The sequence below is a fragment of the Salvelinus alpinus genome, chromosome 7 (assembly GCF_045679555.1).
Source record: "Salvelinus alpinus chromosome 7, SLU_Salpinus.1, whole genome shotgun sequence".
Classification (NCBI taxonomy): Eukaryota; Metazoa; Chordata; class Actinopteri; order Salmoniformes; family Salmonidae; genus Salvelinus; species Salvelinus alpinus.
The window spans coordinates 39147536-39170263 of NC_092092.1; the positions used below are offsets into that span (position 1 = coordinate 39147536).

A 22728-nucleotide genomic window follows, 5' to 3' on the forward strand; every position below is an offset into this window, starting at 1 on the left:
ACTGCGTACCGGAGCTCTATAGCGCAACGGGCTATGGGCACGCACTGGCGACACCGTGCGCTTAACCGCATAACACGGTGCCTGACCAGTGACGCGTTGCTTATAATAAGCACGAGGAGTGCGCTCAGGTCTGCTACCTGGCTTAGCCACACTCCTCTCTAGCCCCCCCCCCAAAAAAATATGGGGTTGCCTCTCGTACCTGTCCCGCTGCCGTGCTGCCTCCTCATATCGCCGCCGCTCAGCTTTCGCTTCCTCCAGCTCAGCTTTGGGGCGGCGATACTCCCCAGCCTGTGCCCAGGGTCCTTCTCCGTTCAACTCGTCCTCCCAAGTCCACAAGTCCTGGGATTTCTGCGGTTGCTGTCCTTTTCCCCGCTGCTTGGTTCTGGTAATTTGGTGGGTGGTTCTGTAACGACTCTCCTCCTCCTCCGAAGAGGAGGAGCAGGGATTAAACCAAGGTGCAGCGGGTTGTGAATACATATAGATTTATTTGCTGACGAAGACGAACACAAAAACTTATACTTGCATAAACTACAAAAACAACAAACGACGTTAAACAGACCTGAACTGGTGAACATAAAAAACAATGTACTCATGAACAGGAAAGAACGAACGAGAGACGAGACAGTACCGTGTGGTGCAATAAACACAGACACAGCGACAACCACCCACAACGAACACTGTGAAACAACCTACCTAAATATGACTCTCAATTAGAGGAACGCCAAACACCTGCCTCTAATTGAGAGCCATACCAGGCAACCCTTAAACCAACATAGAAACAGACAACATAGAATGCCCACCCAAACTCACGTCCTGACCAACTAACACATACAACAAACTAACAGAAATAGGTCAGGAACGTGACACATTATTTCTCTTCACATGAATAAGATTAAAAATGATTTGCCAGTAGATTGTCAACTTGATTCATGATGATAACTGCTAGCTTGCTAGCTAAGATTCTGAAAGCATGATCTTGACATGTATGGCTCGCGGTTTACGGCACTGCATCTCAGTGCTAGAGGCGTCACTACAGACCCTGGTTCGATCCTGGCCTGTATCACAACCAGCCGGGATCAGGAGTCCCATAGGGCAGCACACAATTGGCCCAGCATCATTCGGGTTAGGGGAGGGTTTGGCCTGGTTAGGCCATCATTGTAAAATAGAAATTTGTTCTTGACAGACTTGCCTAGTAAAATAATGGTTAAATATAATCCCAACAAAGCTGCTGTAGATAAAATGTCATTATACCTGTGGCTAATTACCTTGAGCCTTCTTGGATGTGCACTTCTAATGTAACTCTATGGCAGCACCCAAGGGTCTTTAATTTTTTAGCTCTAACCTTAGATTTGGCGATGACGTAGTGTCCCCATGAGTGAACACTGAGCCAATGACAGCGCAAGAGAACATTACCAATCCCTACACTCCGTATTTTCAGCTGGCTGCCCCACCACCATAGAAACCACTGAGCTAGGCTGAAACACCTGCATTTTGGAGCTGCCTTACTCAAGAAAGCAAAAAAGAAACCAAGTTTGTATGCGGCTTTATTAACATTGTTTGCAAACTGATATGTGACACGTATTAATGCCAAAATAACATGCAAAACAGGCATCACCCCTTTTTTATTTTTTTAGCTAGAAAGGTGGGGCTCAGAACAGGCGGGGGTCTGCTATGAGGTTGCAAGTCCATAGAGTTCATGCCTTGCACATATGGTTCCACAGTTAATGTATCTGAATATAAATCTGGAATTCTGACCATGTTCATTTTGTCTACGAGTATCCTGTTTTAATGTCTGAATGATATAAGCAATTTTACATAGGTTATGCAGCAAAACGAATCATTCGAATGTATATAACACACATTTCAAATCACTGGCTCATATTTCCCACAAATGGGAGGAATCAGTGGAGCTACAGTGTATGTACAAACCAATAAGATATGAGGGGTGGAGTGAGAGGACGCAACCAGATTCCAACAACATTCTCTTAGCACAACAAAATGTGTCAGTATCAAACTGAGATTTCAGAGTGTGGACATTATAACCATTATGACAAAACGTACAACAGGGTGATAGGTAAGAATTAACAGCATTTGGGATTTTACATTTACACTTTTCGTCACTCAGGGCTCCGTGCGTAAAATGCGCATTTGGCACAATCAACAGGCAGCTAGATAGACCAAAGCAATTTTTCACTGAACATGACCGAGGAAAAGAGTAAGTCATTCAACGACCATCCATGTAGTCCAACGGGAACCGCCAGCTCGATGTCGCAGGACGACTCGGATTCGGACGTCCCGTCCTCTCCAACCGGCTCCGATGGACAGGCGCCCGGCAACGGGATAACCCCAAAAATGGACACCAGCGAGGAGGATAAACGGTTTCCCGCCTGCATCCGAGACGCAGTGTCTCAGGTGCTGAACGGATACGACTGGTCGCTCGTACCGATGCCTACACGAGGAGACCGGTCTCTGAAAAACAAACCCCATGTGAAGCGGCCGATGAACGCGTTCATGGTGTGGGCGCAGGCGGCGCGCAGGAAACTAGCTGACCAGTACCCGCATCTCCACAACGCCGAACTCAGCAAGACCTTGGGGAAGCTCTGGCGGTCAGTAGAGATAACGAATGTATATATTTAATGGGGGGTATAGTACACATTTGCGTACCTAATGTGCCTCATAGAACATGGCACAGATGTACTATGGAAATGCAAATCTGCAGTGAAGATTGATGTAGACAATGTTCATTGTTGACAAGTTACAAAATACTTATTATTCGTTTATTTTCTAGTATTGTTTCATGAAAATGTGTGCACAACTTTGCCTTTTCATAATGATTAACCTAATTTTACATGGCACGTTTAGAATGACGATGATAATGATATTCACTGTGACATCCAGCATTGTGCATCTTATAATAGTCCACAACTCAACCCAACCTGTCATCAATTTCCAGCCTGCTCTCTGAAAGCGAGAAGAGGCCATTTATGGAGGAGGCAGAGAGACTGAGGGTGCAACACAAGAAAGACTACCCTGACTACAAATACCAACCCCGGAGAAGGAAGAGCACCAAGCCAGGTCAGAGTGACTCTGACTCCGGGGCTGAGCTGGCCCAATTCCACCCAGGCCAGATGTACAAGGCTGAACCTGGTCTGGCCAGACTGACCTCCATGGGGAATGGGCATAATCATCCAGAGCGGACAGGTGAGTGGATTTCCCAGCATATTTGATACATTTGTGCAAGAATGTAGAACAATCCATAATCAATAGCAACACGCAGTTTGTCAGTCACCAGGTCTTTTTTTTTACTGATTGAGATCTTGTATGAACACGTATCTCTCCTAGGTTCAGGGTTAAGGTGTTCAGGCACGTTCTTTTGTTAGTATGCCATTGCTAACGTTTAGGCATCTGTTGTGTCTTTTCTGAAGGCCATCCGCACGGTCCCCCCACACCCCCCACCACCCCCAAGACAGAGCTGTATCTTGGGCTGAAACATGAGGGCCGGCGCCCCCTGGATGGGGGACGGCAGAACATCGACTTCAGCAACTTGGACATCTCTGAGCTGAGCACCGATGTCATCAGCAACATGGATGCCTTTGACGTCCACGAGTTCGACCAGTACCTGCCACTCAACGGGCACAGCTCCGCCCCGGCGCCTCCGGACCACAGGCACGGGGGGCACGGATCCACCCCCCCCTCTGGATCCCTCATCTCCTCCTACGGCCACTCCCACAGCAATGCCTTGCCTTGGGTTCCAAAAGGGGCGGGAGCGGAGGCGGCGCTCCCCTCTTCCTCCTCGTCTTCTAGTAACAGCGATGGCGTTCACCACAGAACGCAGATCAAAACGGAGCAGTTGAGTCCCAGCCACTACAGCAGCCAGCACTCCCACAGCTCCTCGCCACCCCACCCCGACTACACCCCCCTCAGCTCTGGAAGCGGCCCCTCTTCTGCAACCTCCTCATCCTCCTCCTCCCTGCCCAGCCCCCAGTGTGACTATGCAGACCTCCAGAGCCCCAGCTACTACAGTGCCTACTCTAGCTACCCCGCAGGTCTCTATCAGTACCCCTACTTCCACTCCTCTCGCCGCCCCTACGGCAAACCGCTCATCAACAGCGTAGCCATCCCTCCGCCCCACAGCCCCACCTCAAATTGGGAGCAGCCGGTCTATACCACACTCACCAGGCCTTAGACTCATGACAGCCTATGGGGCCTGATATGACTTTCTTCTGTTTTTGCTGTGTTAGTGAGGACATGACACAAGGCTCAAGGTTGGACATGATCTAAGAACAAGTGCCTGCTGGTTTTGTCAGAATGGACAGAGAATCTCTACCCACAATCATGCATGAATCACACACACTTCTGTTTTGACCACGAAATCACAAATTAATACAATTCTAGATTAACTTTTTTAAGTGCCTTTCTTTATGTTCAACTCTTTATCTCAGATTGAATAATTATTGTTTGTACCTGTGTTTTATATGAACATGTTTTATATTGGAATGCACATTCCAGCTTAACAAATGCACCAAATGAATAGTAATTCCACTTCTTAGTTACTGTTCATCACTCCAGTGCAGTTCCATTCCTTGTCAGAAAAAGCGCTGGGGACTTTCACTCAAGGCAACAGGTGTTCAGTTATGTTTCCTACAAATCGAGATGACAAGATTTCAGGGTTGAAGGAAATTAGTAAAATGATATACCATATGCTGTGATTGACTGGACAGCTGGATTGAGGACAGGAACCACCATGCTCGTCATATAGCATGGACAGCTAAGCCCTGTGCATCTGCTGCACTTGTCAACCTTTGAAGAAGACATGTCCATTCCAGCACAGCAGTTCTGTGCGGATGAAGGCCGAAATGGCTTGTCTTTCTGAAAAGGCAACTGCAAAAAAACATGGAGAGACTGCCCAATGGGCAATCCAGGTTTGATTATTGGATTTTTGTACTTGATATGTCAACTGGATTATTTGTATGCCGGCTCTATGAAAACCAGCTAATATCATTTATAACCGGTGCTTGTAAATGCTTGATGAACTTAGTGCGCGTGACCACGCATTTTTGCTGTTTTATGTTTAACTTTACGATTAAATAAATGCTTGCAGAGTGTTTTCACCAACAACGAATTCGGTTAGGAGAAGTTCCTCCCTTTCAACAAGGGCACGCAGAGAAATGTGCGGGGGATTGTGGGAAGGTGAGCGGCGAAACACTGTTAGCGGAGTGGTAGAAAAAGGTCTGCTCTTCTCTACTTTGTGCAAATTTCAAGCGGAGCGAAGCGCTGTCAAGAGGAGGCACCGCCTCTGGTCAAAACCCACTGTACGAACTCATGCAGAGCCGTTAAATACGTTGGCCCACACACCTTTTTCTTGCAGTTCTGAATATTTTTGCAAATGACATATAAACTTAACGTTTGTGAGTAGTAGGGCAGTTTCTTGAAGACAAGATGGATGCTTGCCATGCAGTTACTGAGAGTGGGCATACTACCAAGCGTGTTTGTGTGTGTGTGAGTGTGTGCATGCATGAGTGAGAAGCGTGCGTGTGTGTGTTCGCGAGCGTGTGCTTGCGTGTGAACAAGTGACACAGACAAAAAGCTCTGAATTTTAATGAGCAATTACTTTGTTGAAAGATCCTTTGTCTCCCTTTATCTGGGGAAAGAGAGAGAAATTAATTGGACTGACAAATAAAAACTGCATCGTTACCAAAGGCACCAACAAGCAACAGGGTATGAGAAGAATTAACCGCAGGGAAGCTGATCAGAACAGATGGGATGTGGGTGGCTTGTGAACGGAATACTCTCTTTTTTTGTTGTGAGAACAGATTTAAATGTATAGCCACCAGTACACTACCAGTATGCTGTAACTCAGACTGTCCTGCCTATTGTTTGCCATGACATTTTAGTAGAAACTCAACTAGCAAGATAGGGATGAGGATAGAGAATGGAGACAGAGTGTTAAGAGTTGCTGACAGAATTCATCAGGATGCATTGCATAACAACAGGAGTTTGGCTATACAAATGATGCATGAATCACCACCATCACTTGCCCAACTGGAATAGATTGATCATCCAGTGAATAACGGACACTGTACCTAGACCAACATAGCTATTAACAAATTATTTTTTTTTTTTTTACAGATATACTGTACCTGGCTCATAGGTTGCTATATTTACTCGTAGGCCATGCTAAATGCCCTACGTTTCTGCCCCTGGGCTTCACTACAGCTATGATGGCTGAGGATTTGGGGTTCCGCCCACGTTTAATTACTTCCTGAATGGTGAAAATATCTGGTGAGTCTCACTGAGTTAGTGTCTACTGGAGTTTGCCTGGCCTGACGAGGCGCCAACGACAACAAGCTGCCAGACAGAACTAACATTGACTTACCCATGATGCAACGGGGATCTGGAGCCAGGGCGGAGGGGCAGAGGAGTGTGGAGGGACACATCAGGAGACCTGACTCGCACTGTGATTCGCCACACAAATAGTCATATATGCTGTACAGGTGGGAAGGCAGTTCCACCTCATTTGGATTGGTAAAAACACACAGAGGCAGTTGAAATTCTGCTAAGACTTTGCATGTGAAAATCGACCAATTTTGGGTTACTGTTCAATCACCTACAAATCCCAGTTAAATCACTGCACACACACCCTCACTTACAATATACACCTTTCAGACAGCAGCTTCATATGTTATCTAATTTCCTTCCAAGTCAAGTTCTGTTCACGTTAAGTTCTGTTCAATTAGTCTCCTTAATTATTTTGAAACATGTTTATAAAGTTACTGATATCTTTCTCATTTTCATTACAGCTGTTAGAAGTTAAAGCCTATAAGTGGATCATACAATTTTAAGCAGTGAAAGGGATCCCTTGTGTGTGCGGGTGTATCCAGGGACTTTTCATTAGATTTGTGCTGTAGCTTCTCCGTAGCCACCCTTTAGGCTTTACCAACACGAAACACCAGCTGATTGGGTTAGACTCATCACTAAATTATTACCTCTCACTTGAAACAGACTGGGGCAGCAATGTAATAGACTTACAACAGTCAATTAGACCTAAAACCTCTACTGACGCAAGTGATGAGGTACAAGTTTCTCCCTGATCTTGTCTATGTGGTATTCTCTGTCTCAAAATAACAGGATGCTACTGGCAAGTTGTTCCTGTGCAGTGCAACAATGACAAAAAGGTGAATAACAGTTGTTCGAACTGCAGGCCCATTTCTGTTGTTCAATCTAAGTAATGGCTTCTATTTTCTACAAATTCATCAATAGAAAGACTAAGGAGGTTCCAAGACATTTGATGTTCCCACAGATATTGTATACCTCTCATTTCAACCAAAAACAGTGCCCTTTGACCCTTTGGGGTGTATCAACTGTTCTTCAATCCCCCGTCGTGTTGGCTGGTTGGACCACTCCAATCCCTATAAAGAGAAAGAACTTTGCCTTGGAGTGGTCTGGAGTGGTCTGCGATGGTTCACGATGCCAGAAACAGAGCAACTGTGAAACTTCACCGCGGTGACCACAGAACGTTGCTTTGGCGCCAGTCCTTGGTAAAAGCATGTAGTCCCCATCTTGCAGACAGAGGGATGGCCTGTCTCGATGCCTGACAAGAAAATCTGCCAACTCACTCATACGCTATATCCGCTTTATATATTCAGTACATGTACATTTGCAGCATACTATTTCATATGAATAAAATCTAAACGTTTAAAATAAGAAAATATACTGTATTACCAATAGATAAAGACAATGTTAATTTACTTCGTCTTGATGGCAGAAGCAGATGTGAACCCGAAAGTCAGTGAGATTACAGAAAACTGAGGGAGGGAGAAAAAGGTGTCAGAAAGAGAGAGGGAAAGAAAGAGTGAAGGTAGCATGTGCGACTGTATCCCAGCTGTTACTATGACGATTGGGCTGCAGCGCCATGAGCCTGACCCCCTCTGAAGCTCTTAATCCTAACCTCCCAACACACACACACACACACACACACACACACGGAGGAGTATCCCTCAAGGATTTCCCGCCATGTGGAACCGAGATGTGAATGTGGTACAATTTACTGGAAGTTCACAGGAAAGGCACGCAGTTCACAGAACAGGCACATACTGTATGTATGGAGACATGACGGGAGCATGTCCTTATAGTTACGCAAACAAATAAACAGACATAATCACATGCCCACACAGACACGCCAATTGACAAGAATCAACGCTCCACCACATCTAACAATTACAATGTTACCATAAGTATTTACTACATAATTGAACTGTTGTGAACTTTTAATTACACACAATGCCAGGTCTGTGGGCATGTTTAAGCTGCACAGACATGATCATGCTCCTTGTGTGGGTGTTTGTGCATACAGTCAACACACTTCAGCCCATATTGGTTCTCCACACTTCACAACTGCTCAGCCACACTTCCCACCCGCCTCAGAGTGTCCATCCAGCCCAGGCTTAACACTAGAACTCTCCCTGGGTGGAATTCCAACAGCTGTCTGAGCTCTCCAACCGCCACCTTTAACGGCAGCTGTGTGTCTGTCTGTGTCCACGCATCAGTCAGCACAGAGAAGCACACAGCTTCGGGAGGGTGGCCCTATCCGTTCTGCACACATGCATACTACGAGAACGCACACGAGCGCACAAACAAACACAGGCACACCCGCACCTTTATCGTAGTATGCACATTATCTGAAGACAAGAGACTACTAGAGTAGTGGTTTCCAAACCCTGAAATTGAACTGGGTTCAAATTTGATCAAACAAATGAATTGTTCTCTCTTCAAATGAGTTTACTGTATAATACAACATTTGAGTGTCAACTAAGGGCCTTTTACACTATTAAAATACACTTTCATGTAATTATGCGCTGGGACAGCCCTGCTGGGCCTTGAATTGAGTGAATATGAATAAAGTGGGGTTCCCTTCATTTTCTAGCATAGATTTGTGCGGAACAGTTTTGGGAACCCTTGCGCTAGAGAGAGAGGAGTGACAGAGAAAAGATAACCTTGACAGAGAGAGGGAGAGGGAGCCCAGCGGTTGATGAAAACCAAATAGCATTATTTCATTATTTATTTGATAATAAGAATCCGAAGTAAAGGAGACACGGTCAACGGGATTGTTCTCAGCTTGGATCCCTGTCAAGTTTATTACAGCGGCAGACCAATAGAATGACAACGCACATCATGGGTGATGTATTACAATGGCCTAGAGTGCCATCTAGTGTCTTTCAATGATAAACACAATTTGATTGAATCAGTTCATATTAAATCAATTACAACCCTGTTGCATGAAGTAACAAAATATTTACATTCACATTTATATTTCAAAATAAACAGCCACGAGATGCGTATAACCCTGCCTAAAAGCATACGTTTAGAACAATCAGAGAAATTGCATAAATCCACTGTCATCAAAACTGTCCAATCAATAAATTACAATTACAATACTGCTCTCAACAAACACAGTGAACATGGCTCATTAGTATACAACAAGGGATGAACCACTCACAACACTAAGAGCGGGGGTGCAATGTGGAAGAGTCTATGTGGAGAGCGGCAGCAGGGGAATTGATATTTCAGTGTTATTTTCTCTCCTCTCAAATCCCCTGACCCCTGACCTCTAACCCCTGGTTTAGGCATCAGGTTCAGAAGAGATGGAGAAGTAAGACCTTTTATTGTTTTTCTCTCTCCTCTCTGATCTATTTCTTCCATCTCTATCATCTCGTTCCTTCGCTCCAGGTACAGTAGAGACGTGTGTTATTCTGGGGTCTCTGCAGAGAAATCCTGTCTGTTCTGTTCTTGGTGGGACTTGAGCTGACCAGTAGAGTGACAGCTCGAGCTCCAGTCTCAGGGCTTGTGTTTGAAATGGGCCTCCACTGCACGGCGAAGAGCAGAAAGCAAGTCAGTGTTACCACAACGTAGAGATATAATCACAGATAGGCATATAGACACAGCACAGTACATAAACAGGCAATCACTCCTTAACCTGCGTTGGACTGCCTCTAAAAACACACCATCAATCCATAAGTATAGTGATTAATACCAATGCTGGTGTGAGGGAGTTACCCGGTGTGCAGGTTTTTGTTTTAGCCCTGCCATAAAACATTGGCTTCAGTCAAGCAACTGCTTGTGAGACCTTGACTAGTTACATTGGGGGTTGTACATACCCTGCAAATATTATTGCAAAGATGCAATATCTGCATACATGCATACTCCTCAAGAGTAAAGCTGTGACACCCGGTGATTGTAAAGAAAATAGCTGCCGGGCTCACGGTAATTAGCATAAACGTGTTTAACATCTGCTGGCTTCCACGCATAGCCTACCAGCCACGGATGCAGATCTTTGGAACATCTACATTTTTTTTTTAAACGAATAAATCCATTTAATATAACCTGCACAATCACAATAAATCCATTATTTATTTTTGACAGGTCTTAAGAAACATGATATTAAAAAATGAACAGAATAGCATACTCTGAGTTGTTCTTATGTTGGGCCCTGATATGGCTATGCCATATGGCTGTGGGCTACACTCGTTCAGACTAGATTTGCTTGGAATTCTGTGGCCTAATTTTTTAAAATTATTTTATAGTATGAAGAATACAATTGAACATAAAATAGAAAGGATATTTTCTCTAAACGATTTCAATGGAAGTGCGTACATGTGGCTATTCTGTGTTGAGCGGTTAACAAAGAAACCAGTCCTTTATGCTTAATTTAGAGTTGTTTATGCAACTTTAGTTGTGATACAAACGTTGGGCTATATGTTAAGATTTTTAAAACATTCTAAGGCTGCATGATGGGACTCCAGTGATGATTTGAAAAAAGTCACAAGCTTCACTCATTACATCAGTTCTCATTCACAATTTGACAAGCACTTGATAATATTCTCACCAAGACTCGAATTTCCCGGTGGCATCCCCCTTGTGTGGCGGTAATGCCCCCTAAAAAATCCATGCCTTTTGCGGCCAAAGTGGCCATTGTGCCCTTGGGCTGAATATAATAGGCTAATTATAATTCCCTTCTCCCGGCTGCCGCACTCCGAGGCACCTCTCACTCACATGGCTCTCTCAGATGTACAGTTGAAGTTGGAAGTTTACATACACCTTAGCCAAATACAATTAAACTCAGTTGTTCACAATTCCTAACATTTAATCCTAGTAAAAAATCCCTGTTTTAGGTCAGTTAGGATCACCACTTTATTTAAAAAATGTAAAAATGTCAGAATAATAGTAGAGAGAATGATTGATTTCAGCTTTTATTTCTTACATCACTTTCCCAGTGGGTCAGAAGTTTACATACACTCAATTAGTATTTGGTAGCATTGCCTTTAAATTGTTTAACTTGGGTCAAACGTTTCAGGTAGCCTTCCACAGGATTCCCACAATAAGTTGGGTGAATTTTGACCCATTCCTCCCGACAGAGCTGGTGTAAATGAGTCAGGTTTGTAGGCCTCTTTGCTCGCACACGCTTTTTCAGTTCTGCCCACAAATTTTCTATAGCATTGAGGTCAGGGCTTTGTGATGGCCACTCCAATACCTTGACTTTGTTGTCCTTAAGCCATTTTGCCACAACTTTGGAAGTATGCTAGGGGTCATTGTCCATTTGGAAGACCCATTTGCGACCAAGCTTTTAACTTCCTCACTGATCTCTTGAGATGTTGTTTCAATATACCCACATAATTTCCCTTCCTCATGATGCCTATGATGATCTATTTTGTGAAGCGCACCAGTCCCTCCTGCAGCATAGCACCCTCACAACTTGATGCTGCCACCCCCGTGCTTCACGATTGGGATGGTGTTCTTCGGCTTGCAAGCATCCCCCTTTTTCCTCCAAACATAACAATGGTCATTATGGCCAAATAGTTATATTTTTGTTTCATCAGACCAGAGGAGATTTCTCCAAAAAGTATGATCTTTGTCCCCATGTGCAGTTGCAAACCGTAGTCTTTTTTATGGCGGTTTTGGAGCAGTGGCTTCTTCCTTGCTGAGCGGCCTTTCAGGCTATGTCGATATAGGACTCATTTTACTGTGGATATAAATACTTTTGTCCCTGTTTCCTCCAGCATCTACACAAGGTCCTTTGCTGTTGTTATGGGATTGATTTGCACTTTTCGCACCAAAGTACGTTCATCTCTAGGAGACAGAACGCGTCTCCTTCCTGAGCGGTATGACGGCTGGTGTTTATATTTGCGTACTATTGTTTGTACAGATGAACGTGGTACCTTCAGGCGTTTGAAAATTGCTCCCAAGGATGAACCAGACTTGTGGAGGTCTATAATTTTTGTCTGAGGTCTTGGCTGATTTCTTTTGATTTTCCCATGATGTCAAGCAAAGAGGCACTGAGTTTGAAGGTAGGCCTTGAAATACATCCACAGGTACACCTCCAATTGACTCAAATGATGTCAATTAGCCTATCAGAAGCTTCTAAAGCCATGACATCATTTTTGGAATTTTCCAAGCTGTTTAAAGACACAGTCAACTTAGTGTATGTAAACTTCTGACCCACTGGAATTGTGATACAGTGAATTATAAATGAAATAATCTGTCTATAAACAATTGTTGGAAAAATTACTATTATTATTACTACTATTATGTCCTAACCGACTTGCCCAAACTATAGTATGTTAACAAAAAATTTGTGGAGTGGTTGAAAAACAAGTTGTAATGACTCCAACCTAAGTGTATGCAAACTTCCCGACAACTGTAGCTCATGCCCGTGATCGGGTCCTTTTCACAGGCATTTCAGCTAAGTAGTAGGCTACAAGTGAATGGAGACAGACACATCTGGGACGCATCTGGGCGCTTCCCTCTTATTGAACTCTGAGGCGCATATTGAAGACGTTAGAACTGTCCACATTTATCCTACATTTCATCAGCCAACAAGATGAGTCGGCCTGACGAACAGCAAAAGCAATTGCTTATGTCAATCTACTATCCCCCATAGTACACAAGTTGACCTATTCTATTGGTCAACTTGTGCTTCTGTGCAATACATAAATATTCCAAACATACTCTGAGACAGTTGTGGGATGCGATAGATCCCAAATGAATACAACCACTTGCATAAAAAAAAAACGTTTCAAAGCAATGAGGCTGATCGTTTAGCAATAAGCGCGAATGTTCCAAAATGCAATCAATTAGAAGAAAACACTGTTCTCAAAAGTGATGGCAAATGTGATTATGCGTGTAATGCTTTATTATAAAGGTGCATTTTTATGGTGAAAATGATCTTCCCCAAACTTGAAACTCACACGCTGCTTATGTAGGCCAGTTAGGCTCTACACTGGTTATAAAGAGGATTCATGTGCATCATTTTAACAAGTTATTTGGCCACTTTAGTTGTAATACGATCCTTATCAAAACATATAGACCTATGGTCTAGGGTACATGCAGGGGACTATGATTTGAAAAAGTTGCCCAAAAAAAGATATGAGCTTCTTGCCTTAATGCACAAGCTGGGCATCATTCACAAGTGATAATACCTCATTCACAAGTGATAGTCTAATATTGTCACCCATCAGACTATTCTTCATTTAAATGTTGTCTTTACGTATAATATATGTGTGAAATGAGTTTTGATTTAGAATGGACCATTATCATGCACCTGTCTCGGAACAGGGGCATGGGGAAAAAAATACATGTCATCTATACACTTAAATAGCGTATGGAGGACGTATTTCCCATGGTTCATTTTCATGTCAGCCAGATAGGCTATGCTGTTAAAGGGAATCAATGTGCTTAATATTAGGAAAGTTGATAAATAATATTTTGTAAGCCTATTGAAAGCTGATGGGATCCTCTTTTTAATAGAGGCCTACTGAAAAACCTCTGTTTTCTCACGCAATTGCAGAAATGTTGCGCAACATGAGCACTCATGAGGTGTCTGATTTGTGATAACATTTGCATTGATGTCAGAGTGATTAGAGGGACAATAGAGTGCTGAGTACCAGGAAGTTAGCGCGTTTGGTAGGCTACTAATGACCATCAGCAGCATCAGAGCTTGGAGAATCCTAATTACCGTGACAAAATGGTCATGTGGAATTTGACTGCCTTCATGACTTACGCTGACCGTATTACTGCGGTCAGCGTAACAGCCCTACTCAAGAAAACACCTAATGTAGTGCATACTCGAGTACGCCGGTGTAATTCAGCCTCATGACTTACCTGCATACTCTTGTGGTCTCATGGGTCTGTTGATGACCCTCTGGAAGGCAGCGATCCAGTCCCTCTGCTCCGCCTCCGTCTCGCAGGCAAACAGGAACTTCCTGTCTGGTGTTACTATGGTGATGCCATGGTTCCAGTGGTAGCCCTGTGTTGAGGTGGGAAGGCCTGGGAGCACGGTGTAGCTGTTCTCTTTACTGCCGATGAACACCTCTCCCCTTGCATAGGCATCCTGAGAGAGGAGGGGGGAGAGGCGGGGGGAAAGAGAGCGTGAGAGAGATCAGAGAATAAAGTATGCTGTATGCCACAGAATAGAAAGTTATGACAAGTAGGGTTCATTCAGAATGGATCAGTTATTTTAGGGTAGGGTGTGTCTGTCTCCTCACCAGAGGATCTTTGAAGTACATGAGTCTCCTGTCGTCCATGGTGAACCACCTTTTCTTAAAGCCCTCTGTGTGCTTTGGGCCTGTCTTCTCCATGAAGCCCTCTTTCATGAAGCTACGTGTAAGTTTGGGCACCAGCTGAAGGCAAAGACAAGAGAGAAAATTATTTGTTTAATTGTGTTTAATAGTGTTAATACTCATTTCTAAATATATGTTGTGGCCTCACCTCCTCATCACTGGCTCCAGGGAAGGCCACCTGAAGGTAATGGAACCTGGCAGCTCTGATAGCGTTGAACCAGTCCACCATTTCCTACCAAAACAAAAGACACAAAAGCATCCTAGTCAGAGATAGTCAGATACGTGCTTTATTCAGAGTTATCCCTGCATTGAGAAGACCGTAAACCTGCTACAGTATGGAACATTACGAGACGTGATCAAGGTATTATATCACGACAAAACAGCTTTAATATTACTGTTCTGTTCAAGCTTGCTATCGTGTCTGTTAACCAGCTGAGGAGGCTGTACACGCTGTGCCTTTCATCCTAACCCACAGACAAGGGTGACTTGCTACTGAGAGAGATGATCACCTGTGTGCACAGCAGTAAACCCTCAGAGAAAAACAGCCCGCCAGCCAACAACTCTGTGTGTGATTACAACCCCCTCCACATTCCTCTAGCCAGCTCCACTGACCAGATTACACGGCAGGATGACGAGTACTGCTGTCACAGTGAAGAACACGTCTACTGATGAAATAGATATCTAGACATGTTGATTTCCACTCTCCCTTGGTTATCCAGAACAGCAAAAGGTGCTATCTAGAGCTTAAAAGGGTTCTTCGGCTGTCCCCAAAGGAGAACCCTTTGAAGAAACCTTTTTGGTTCCAGGTAGAATCATATTGGGTTCCTTGTAGAATCCTTTCCCCAGAGGGTTTTACATGGAACCCAAAAGAGTTCTACCTGGAACCGAAAAGTGTTTTCCTATGGGTAAACCCAAAGAACCTTTTTGGAACCCATTTTTATAAGAGTGTAGAGACTCAAATTTAGTTGAACAGACTGCAGTGGCTCGTCCTTTAAAAGTTGCGGTATACTGTGGCGCAGCTTGTATGGTGCCGCAGAATTCTATGGCACGTTATTTAAGTGTGAACCACTGGTACCATTAATGCTAGCTAGTGCTAATTTGACCACCAGAAGAGCATTTGATAGCCTTCAATAGTGGCTGTACTAAAGAATGCGGGCACGCGGGAGACCTGTAATGAATACTCAGGGAGAAAAATGTGTAGATTCACACGCAGAGTGCGGCAGATGTTTACTAAGCCTTCGCAGAAGGCAGGAATCGTGATCACAGGCAGGCAGGCAATGGTCAAACACAGGTAGGTAGTCAAAAACAAACAATACCTCACAACTATACAAACAGAAAGAACTGAAATAAATAGGGAGCTGATGAGACCAAGTGAGAAACGAACACAGGTGAATTAGGCTACCTGGGGCGGCAGGTAGCCTAGCGGTTAGAGTGTTGGACTTGTAACCGCAAGGTTGCAAGATTGAATCCCCGAATTGACAAGTCGTTCTGCCCCTGAACAACGCAGTTACCCCTCTGTTCCTAGGCTGTCATTGAAAATAAGAATGTGTTCTTAACTGACTTGCCTAGTAAAATAAAAACAGGGCTACGTTCAAGAACACAAGGTTGACTAAGAAAAGACAAGCAGAACCTTACAAGACTGGGGTTCAATTCCCCGATGGGGAGGAATGAGTAGGCTGTCCTCGTAAATAATCATTTGTTCTTAACTGACTTGCCTAGTTAAATAAAGGTTACACTAAGAGCATAAGTCTAACATATACCCAAACAGAGATTCTGTGAAAATAAAAATCTCATTGATTTATCAAGACCAGTCCCCATGCTTGTCTCAGAGCAGCGCAAAATGGTGCTAAAATAGTTGTAGGCTATTGCTTCAAATCCAATTGCTTCTAACTTCAATATGCTCTTTAAATAAATAACACCTACACCACTTTTAACAGCACTTTACTCAACACTAGTGAGACTCATGTCCCCTGCGGTAGGCCTAGAGTATATCGAAAAATATGACGTGACTCTCCGCCAATAATTACATATAGAGGATTGGAGGATATTGCTGTAATTCAGTGATATTTATTCCCATAGTAATGGATCCATAACTAAATAAACATCAGCTTTTTGAAAGAGTATTTTATCAATATTTTATTAATGAAAGCATAAAGATGCCATTATTAGTTACATTGTTTTAGTTTGAACGTGCAGACTGGCACTAAGAACATAACAGCGGGAACGTTTCCCTAGTCAGCGCCATTATTAGTGCAATGCCCCTTAGTGCTGCCAGTCTGGCGGGGTGGGACCCCTCCCCCTTCCTCCTCCTCCTCCTCCCTTCCCCATGAGCTAGGTCGGCCTTCTGTGTGCGTATCTGCGGCCCATCCCGTGCCCCCTACCCTCGTGCCTTGAACCTCGCACGCTTTCAGTGGATACAACTGGAGAACTGCAAGGCAATCCCATTGTGCGCCACTCGCGAGCCATGACCAATATGTATTGTCCTGCTAATAACAGGGTTAATAATATATCTGTGAGAATATCCAACAGGCTTTTATATAATTCTCAATTAATAATAATAATAATCGCTTTGTTTTAAAATAATTACAATATTTTGGAGATGATTTTGTTTTCAAATAACGTAAAGGTAACGTCTGCTTCCAACTCACACCCTCAAATACCTAGATCCCCTGAACGCAGCTCACTCTCCAGATCCCAATCACCTGAATTCTGATCACCTGTTCACACACCTGTATGTCATTACCACACACTATTTAGTTCAGTTCTTTGCACCGCATCACTGTGAGGTATTGTTTGTTTTGTGACGCATGTCTTTCAGAGCGCTGCTTTTCTCGTGATTTAATCCTCCCATGTATGATAGTTTTTGCCTGTCTCACTAATTACGCCTTTTGCCTATTCCCTGCCTGTACTTTAGCTTATCGGATTTCCTGTTATCTACCTATTGCCTGATCTCCCGACTACGTTACTAGCCTTTTCCCTGCCTGTACTGTTGCCCTTTTGGACCCCCTGTGTATGACCTTCTGCCTGCACCTGGACCCAGCTACCTGCTTCCTCCTGTGGTCCTTTGCAATAAACACCTGCTGCGCCCTGCGCTTGAAACCAGCTCTCTGTCTCCCCTCGTGTTCATTACAGTAAAATGAGAGAGAAAAAGGCCATTCTTGAACATGGGTTGAGACATTGTTACTAATTTGTAAATAAAGCCATTTCTGTTTTTAGAGGGAGAGAAACCAAAAACCTACAATCAACAAATGGGTCTCCCAGCCGAGGCTGGCACAGGTATTGAACCAGCATTTGTAGTAAACCAGTTTACACTTCTATGCAGTGTCTTAGACCGTTGCACCAGTCAGGCGCTGTACAATGTGACCGGTCGGGAGTGGCATACAGTACTACAGTAAGAGCAAGATAATCCTAACAAAATAAAATAATTAAAACCTTAGTGTAACAACAGTTTTAGTAAGTAATACTGAAGTCGTGCACAATTATCAGTTTCTATTTAGGTTTATGTTGCCCATTCATTGTCAGTCAGAGACACAGTAGGACCCAAAAGCATAATCAGTGCTCTAACTCCCCCTTGTGGTGGTCTGGGGCAAAGAAGTGGTGACGCAGGGTAGCGTACAAAACCACAAATTACCTCTAAATCCCGCAGCATAATCTCAAAACCTTTAGTGGAGCAACCGCTGTAAATCAGTGTTCCTTCATATGAGGAACAGCGGCCATATTATGTGTACCATTCAATTGATGATTCATCATACCTCTAAGAATTCCGTGCATTTACACATTGTACAATAGGAGTTGGCTATACCAGTATAAACAGATCTGGGACCAGGATACAGAGCCGCAGAGTCCTTTTGGTCACAGTCACCCATAATGCCTCACCTTAGAGTCACTGTGGTAGACGAAGATGTTCCTGGTGCTGTTGTCTCTCAGGTAAGTAATCTGCAGGCCGTAGGGGTTGCCTATCTTAGCCGGCTGGAACGTGGCATTGAGAGTCTCGATCTTCATCACCGCCTTGGGGTCCCGCGCCTGGGGGAGATACACAAACTGTACGGTACATAAATACAGTATACGTATAAATCGTTACATCGAATAATACATACTGTATGTTTACAGTAAACACAAAAAGATAGGTAAGGAGATTAAGTCTGTTGAGGTATTTGTTTTAGTTTCCTTGTGGACACATTTACATAGCGTGCTATACAAGTATTCATGATTAACTTGAAAGAGATGATTAACCTGAAAGCTAGTAGCATAAGTTAGCTGGAGATTACGTTTCCCAGGAACATGCTTGTATTTATGTGTGAGAGCATGTGCAGATGTGAACACGTGTTGACTCCAGCCTTACGTCCTGCTTGTTGAAATACTTGAGCGCCCCCTCTCGTTCTGACAGGATGAATTTCCGGCTGAGGAACTGGCCGTTGTCTCGCCCGCGTTTCCATAGAAACCCCTCTCTGTACCCTGGGTAGATAGAAACCCACCAGACAAACTCAGACATACTGAAATAACTCTCTGGTGTAATCAAGAAATACCAAAGCGTATGAAGGGAGAGAGAAAGGGAGACAGAAAGAGAGGGATGAAGAGAGAGAGAGGGGCTTTAGGTGAAAGAGAGTACACGAGAGAGGAAGTCATAGAACAAAAGGCAGGAAGAAAAAATTACCTCACTGATGGTAAAGTACTATACATTCTTTTACATGTCAATGACACAGCACTCTAGTCCTTCCTGTCTATTTCTGGACCTCTTACAGACAGGAAGTGGTTTCATTAAGTGGCAGTACAGAGCACTGTGTATAATTCATTACAGACTACACACTCTCTTCAACTCTCTCTTACTCGCTCATATTCTCTCTTTCTCCCTCCTCCCCCTCTATTTTCTCTCTTTACTTCTCTATCTTCCTTTCTCCTCCTTCCCACGAATCTCGGTTCACTGTATCCCCATCTATCTATCTATCTATCTATCTCATACACACTCACATATACTGTATCAATGCATGACATACTACTAATCCCCATTTTCAATCTTCCCATCCAACACCCCTCAAGTCCCATACCCCCAACGTCTCTCCTTCCTCATCTATCCCTTGTTTTCTCCTCCCTCTCATCTCTCCATCCCCTGGTGACAGAGGTTGGCATCTCTCCTTTTCCCAGTTAATCGTGATTTATTCACCTTGCATTACCTCATCGATCAATAACAACCCCCACTCCTCCCTTTTCTCTGCATACAGAATCAATACTGCCATTGAGCACTGGGAGTCTAGTTTACCACCACCCTCCTTGCTCTACAGAAGATGTACAGTACCAGTCAAAAGTTTGAACACACCTACTCATTCAAGGGTTTTTCTTTATTTTTACTATTTTCTCCATTGTAGAATAATAGTGAAGACATCAAAACAATTAAATAACACATCATGTAGTAAACAAAAAAAGTGTAAACAAATCAAAATATATTTTAGATTCTTAAAGTAGCCACCCTTTGCCTTGATGACAGCTTTGCACACTCTTGGCATTCTCTCAACCAGCTTCATGAGGAATGCTTTTCCAACAGTCTTGAAGGAGTACCCACTTATGTTCAGTACTTGTTGGCTGCTTTTACTTCACTCTGGGGTCCAACTCATCCCAAACCATCTAAATTGGGTTGAGGTCATGCTGGTTAAGTGTGCCTTTCATTCTAAATAAATCACAGACCATGTGAACAGCAAAGCACCTCCACACCATCACACCTCCTCCTCCATGTTTCACGGTGGGAGATCCGTTCACCTACTCTGCGTCTCACAAAGACACAGCAGTTTGAACCAGAAATCTAAAATTTGGACTCATCAGAAAAAAGGACAGATTTTCACCCGTCGAATGTCCATTTCTTGTGTTTCTTGGCCCAAGCAAGTCTCTTCTTATTATTTGTGTCCTTTAGTAGTGGTTTCTTTGCAGCAATTAGACCATGAAGGCCTGATTCACGCAGTCTCCTCTGCACAATTGATGTTGAGATGTGTCTGTTACTTGAACTCTGTGAAGCTGCAATCTGCAATCTGAGGTGCAGTTAACTCTAATGAACTTATCCTTTGCAGCAGAGATATCTCTGGGTCTTCCTTTCCTGTGGCGGTTCTCTCGAGAGCCAGTTTCACCATAACACTTGATGGTTTTTACGATTTCACTTGAAGAAACTTTCAAAGTTCTTGAAATTTTACAGATTGACTGACCTTCATGTCTTAATGATGGACTGTTGTTTCTCTTTGCTTATTTGAACTGTTGTTGCCATAATATGGACGTGGTATTTTACCAAATAGAGCTATCTTCTGTATACCACTCTACCTTGTCACAATACAACTGATTGGCTCAAACGCATTAAGAAGGAAAGAAATTCCACAAATGAACTTTTAACAAGGCACACCTGTTTATTGAAATGCATTCCAGGTGACTACCTCATGAAGCTGGTTGAGAGAATGCCAAGAGTGTGCAAAGCTGTCATCAAGGCAAAGGGTGGCTATTTGAAGAACCTCAAATATAAAATATTTTGATTTAACATGTGTTATTTCATAGTTTTGTTGTCTTCACATTGAATAAACAAAAAACCTTGAATGAGTAGGTGTGTCCAAACTTTTGACAGGTACTGTAGGTAACAGAACATATAAGGCCCTAAAGAGGGTAGAGAGGCGACAGATGTCTGGATGAGGGTAGGACCTATGGATCTATTAATTTTAACCCTGGGTACAGCCGATGCAAATGTATAGACGATGCAAATATTATGTGATGCAAATAGATATAAACAAATACAAATCTCCTGCCCAATGCATCCCTATGTATCACAGACATATAGCTGTGTGTGTGTGTGTGTGTGTGTGTGTGTGTGTGTGTGTGTGTGTGTGTGTGTGTGTGTGTGTGTGTGTGTGTGTGTGTGTGTGTGTGTGTGTGTGTGTGTGTGTGTGTGTGTGTGTGTGTGTGTGTGTGTGTGTGTGTGTGTGTGTAATTAAGATGAAAGGAAAGGAGTATGTGTGTTTTTGATTTTACTATCCTTGTTGAGACCAGAAGTCCTCACAAGGATAGTAAAACAAGGAAAATTCAGACAACTGGGAACATTTCGCCAGTCCCCACAAGGAAGAATACTATTTTAGGGTTAGATTAAGGGTTAAGAGTTAGGGTTAGCTTTAGTATTAGGGGTTTTGGATTAAGGTTAGCGTTAGCTTAAGAGTTAGGGTTAGAGGTTAGGGAAAATAGGATTTTGAATGGGAATCAATTGTTCGGTCCTCACAAGGATAGTAAAACAAACGCGCGTGTGTGTGTCTGTCTGTTTGTGTGCGCTGTGTGTGTGTGTGTGTGCGTGTGCATGCTTGTCATGCGCAGGTCAGCTGTTTGATCACCCGCAACCACCCACAATCCATTGTATTGCTTAACCAGTAACTGTAGCAAATATGGTGTATGTTTATTGCGGTCTGTTTTTGATTTCCTTGTAGTGCCTATAACGATGGTCTATTCATGTATCCACTTTAAGTGCGCATTGGTATGGTCTCTCTACAATCGGGTGCGCCGGGTTGTTGTGGGCATATAAGCCTGTTCTTTACCGTTATCAGGAGGACTGCTGTTGTAAATATTCACCTGCACTAATTTCACTGGACAGCAAATAAATCAAAATAATATGTAAATACAACCTTTGTTCTGCACCTTATTTTAATACTGGTTGTTCTCTGGTGCTGAAAAGCTCCTAAGTTAGACTGACGGATCCCGTGATACCTTAACAGAGTAGCCTAGTAATGTTCTGCTGAAACAAAAAAAACGGCATGTATTTGGTGCGCATAGTTAGGCCCTAAAGCCTCCGAACGAATGCCAGATGAAGAAATTCTGAACGGGAAAACCTCAAAGTAGCCTATAGATGTGAAGAATTCTAAATTCATGGATTTTTAATGCATTGGTCTCTCTTTACCCACCCGCCCTTCATCCACACAATATTGCACAACCCTAAACCCGACCACCCTGAGGATATAACTGCGGGTTATGAGTCAACCCCGCGGATCACTACTGTGTGCGTGCGTGCCCAAGGAGGAAGGAGAATCTCATAGTAAACAGATGAGGTCATCTTTAATCAATGAGAGTCCAGTCTGGCTCCAATAAGAGCGAGTGCTTTCATGCAATG

General features: G+C 43.5%; 2 protein-coding genes and 1 long non-coding RNA gene across 6 annotated transcripts in view; 1 reads left to right on the forward strand and 2 right to left on the reverse strand.

Moving 5' to 3' along the window:
- The window catches only part of LOC139580992 (uncharacterized), a 587892-nt gene that overhangs the window by 167161 nt on the left and 398003 nt on the right, over positions 1–22728 (reverse strand). The window lies entirely within an intron of this gene.
- Positions 2025–5122, forward strand: LOC139580981 (transcription factor Sox-8-like). The gene is made up of 3 exons (XM_071410208.1): positions 2025–2606; positions 2954–3201; positions 3426–5122. The coding sequence occupies exons 1-3, from the start codon at positions 2200–2202 to the stop codon at positions 4184–4186; spliced, it is 1416 nt and encodes a 471-aa protein (XP_071266309.1). The 5' UTR covers positions 2025–2199; the 3' UTR covers positions 4187–5122.
- LOC139580982 (arf-GAP with dual PH domain-containing protein 1-like) overlaps positions 9105–22728 on the reverse strand; it is a 39782-nt gene continuing 26158 nt past the window's right edge. For 2 of the 4 annotated variants that reach the window (XM_071410210.1, XM_071410212.1), the window contains exons 5-10: positions 18955–19067; positions 18489–18653; positions 14761–14844; positions 14538–14672; positions 14155–14383; positions 9703–9863 (exon numbers count right to left, since the gene is read on the reverse strand). In XM_071410210.1, the coding sequence (XP_071266311.1) occupies positions 9835–9863; positions 14155–14383; positions 14538–14672; positions 14761–14844; positions 18489–18653; positions 18955–19067 (755 nt within the window). In that variant the 3' untranslated portion in view covers positions 9703–9834. Of the gene's footprint in view, positions 9864–14154; positions 14384–14537; positions 14673–14760; positions 14845–18488; positions 18654–18954; positions 19068–22728 lie in introns of all 4 variants that reach the window. The other 2 variants (XM_071410209.1, XM_071410211.1) reach the window with 2 other exon arrangements.

Excerpts from the sequence above, each read along its gene's own strand:
- LOC139580981 (XM_071410208.1), top strand. The coding sequence starts at position 2,200 with ATGACCGAGGAAAAGAGTAAGTCATTCAACGACCATCCATGTAGTCCA. Across the intron at positions 2,607-2,953 it reads ACCTTGGGGAAGCTCTGGCG|CCTGCTCTCTGAAAGCGAGA; the intron begins GTCAGTAGAGAT and ends ATCAATTTCCAG. Across the intron at positions 3,202-3,425 it reads TAATCATCCAGAGCGGACAG|GCCATCCGCACGGTCCCCCC; the intron begins GTGAGTGGATTT and ends TCTTTTCTGAAG.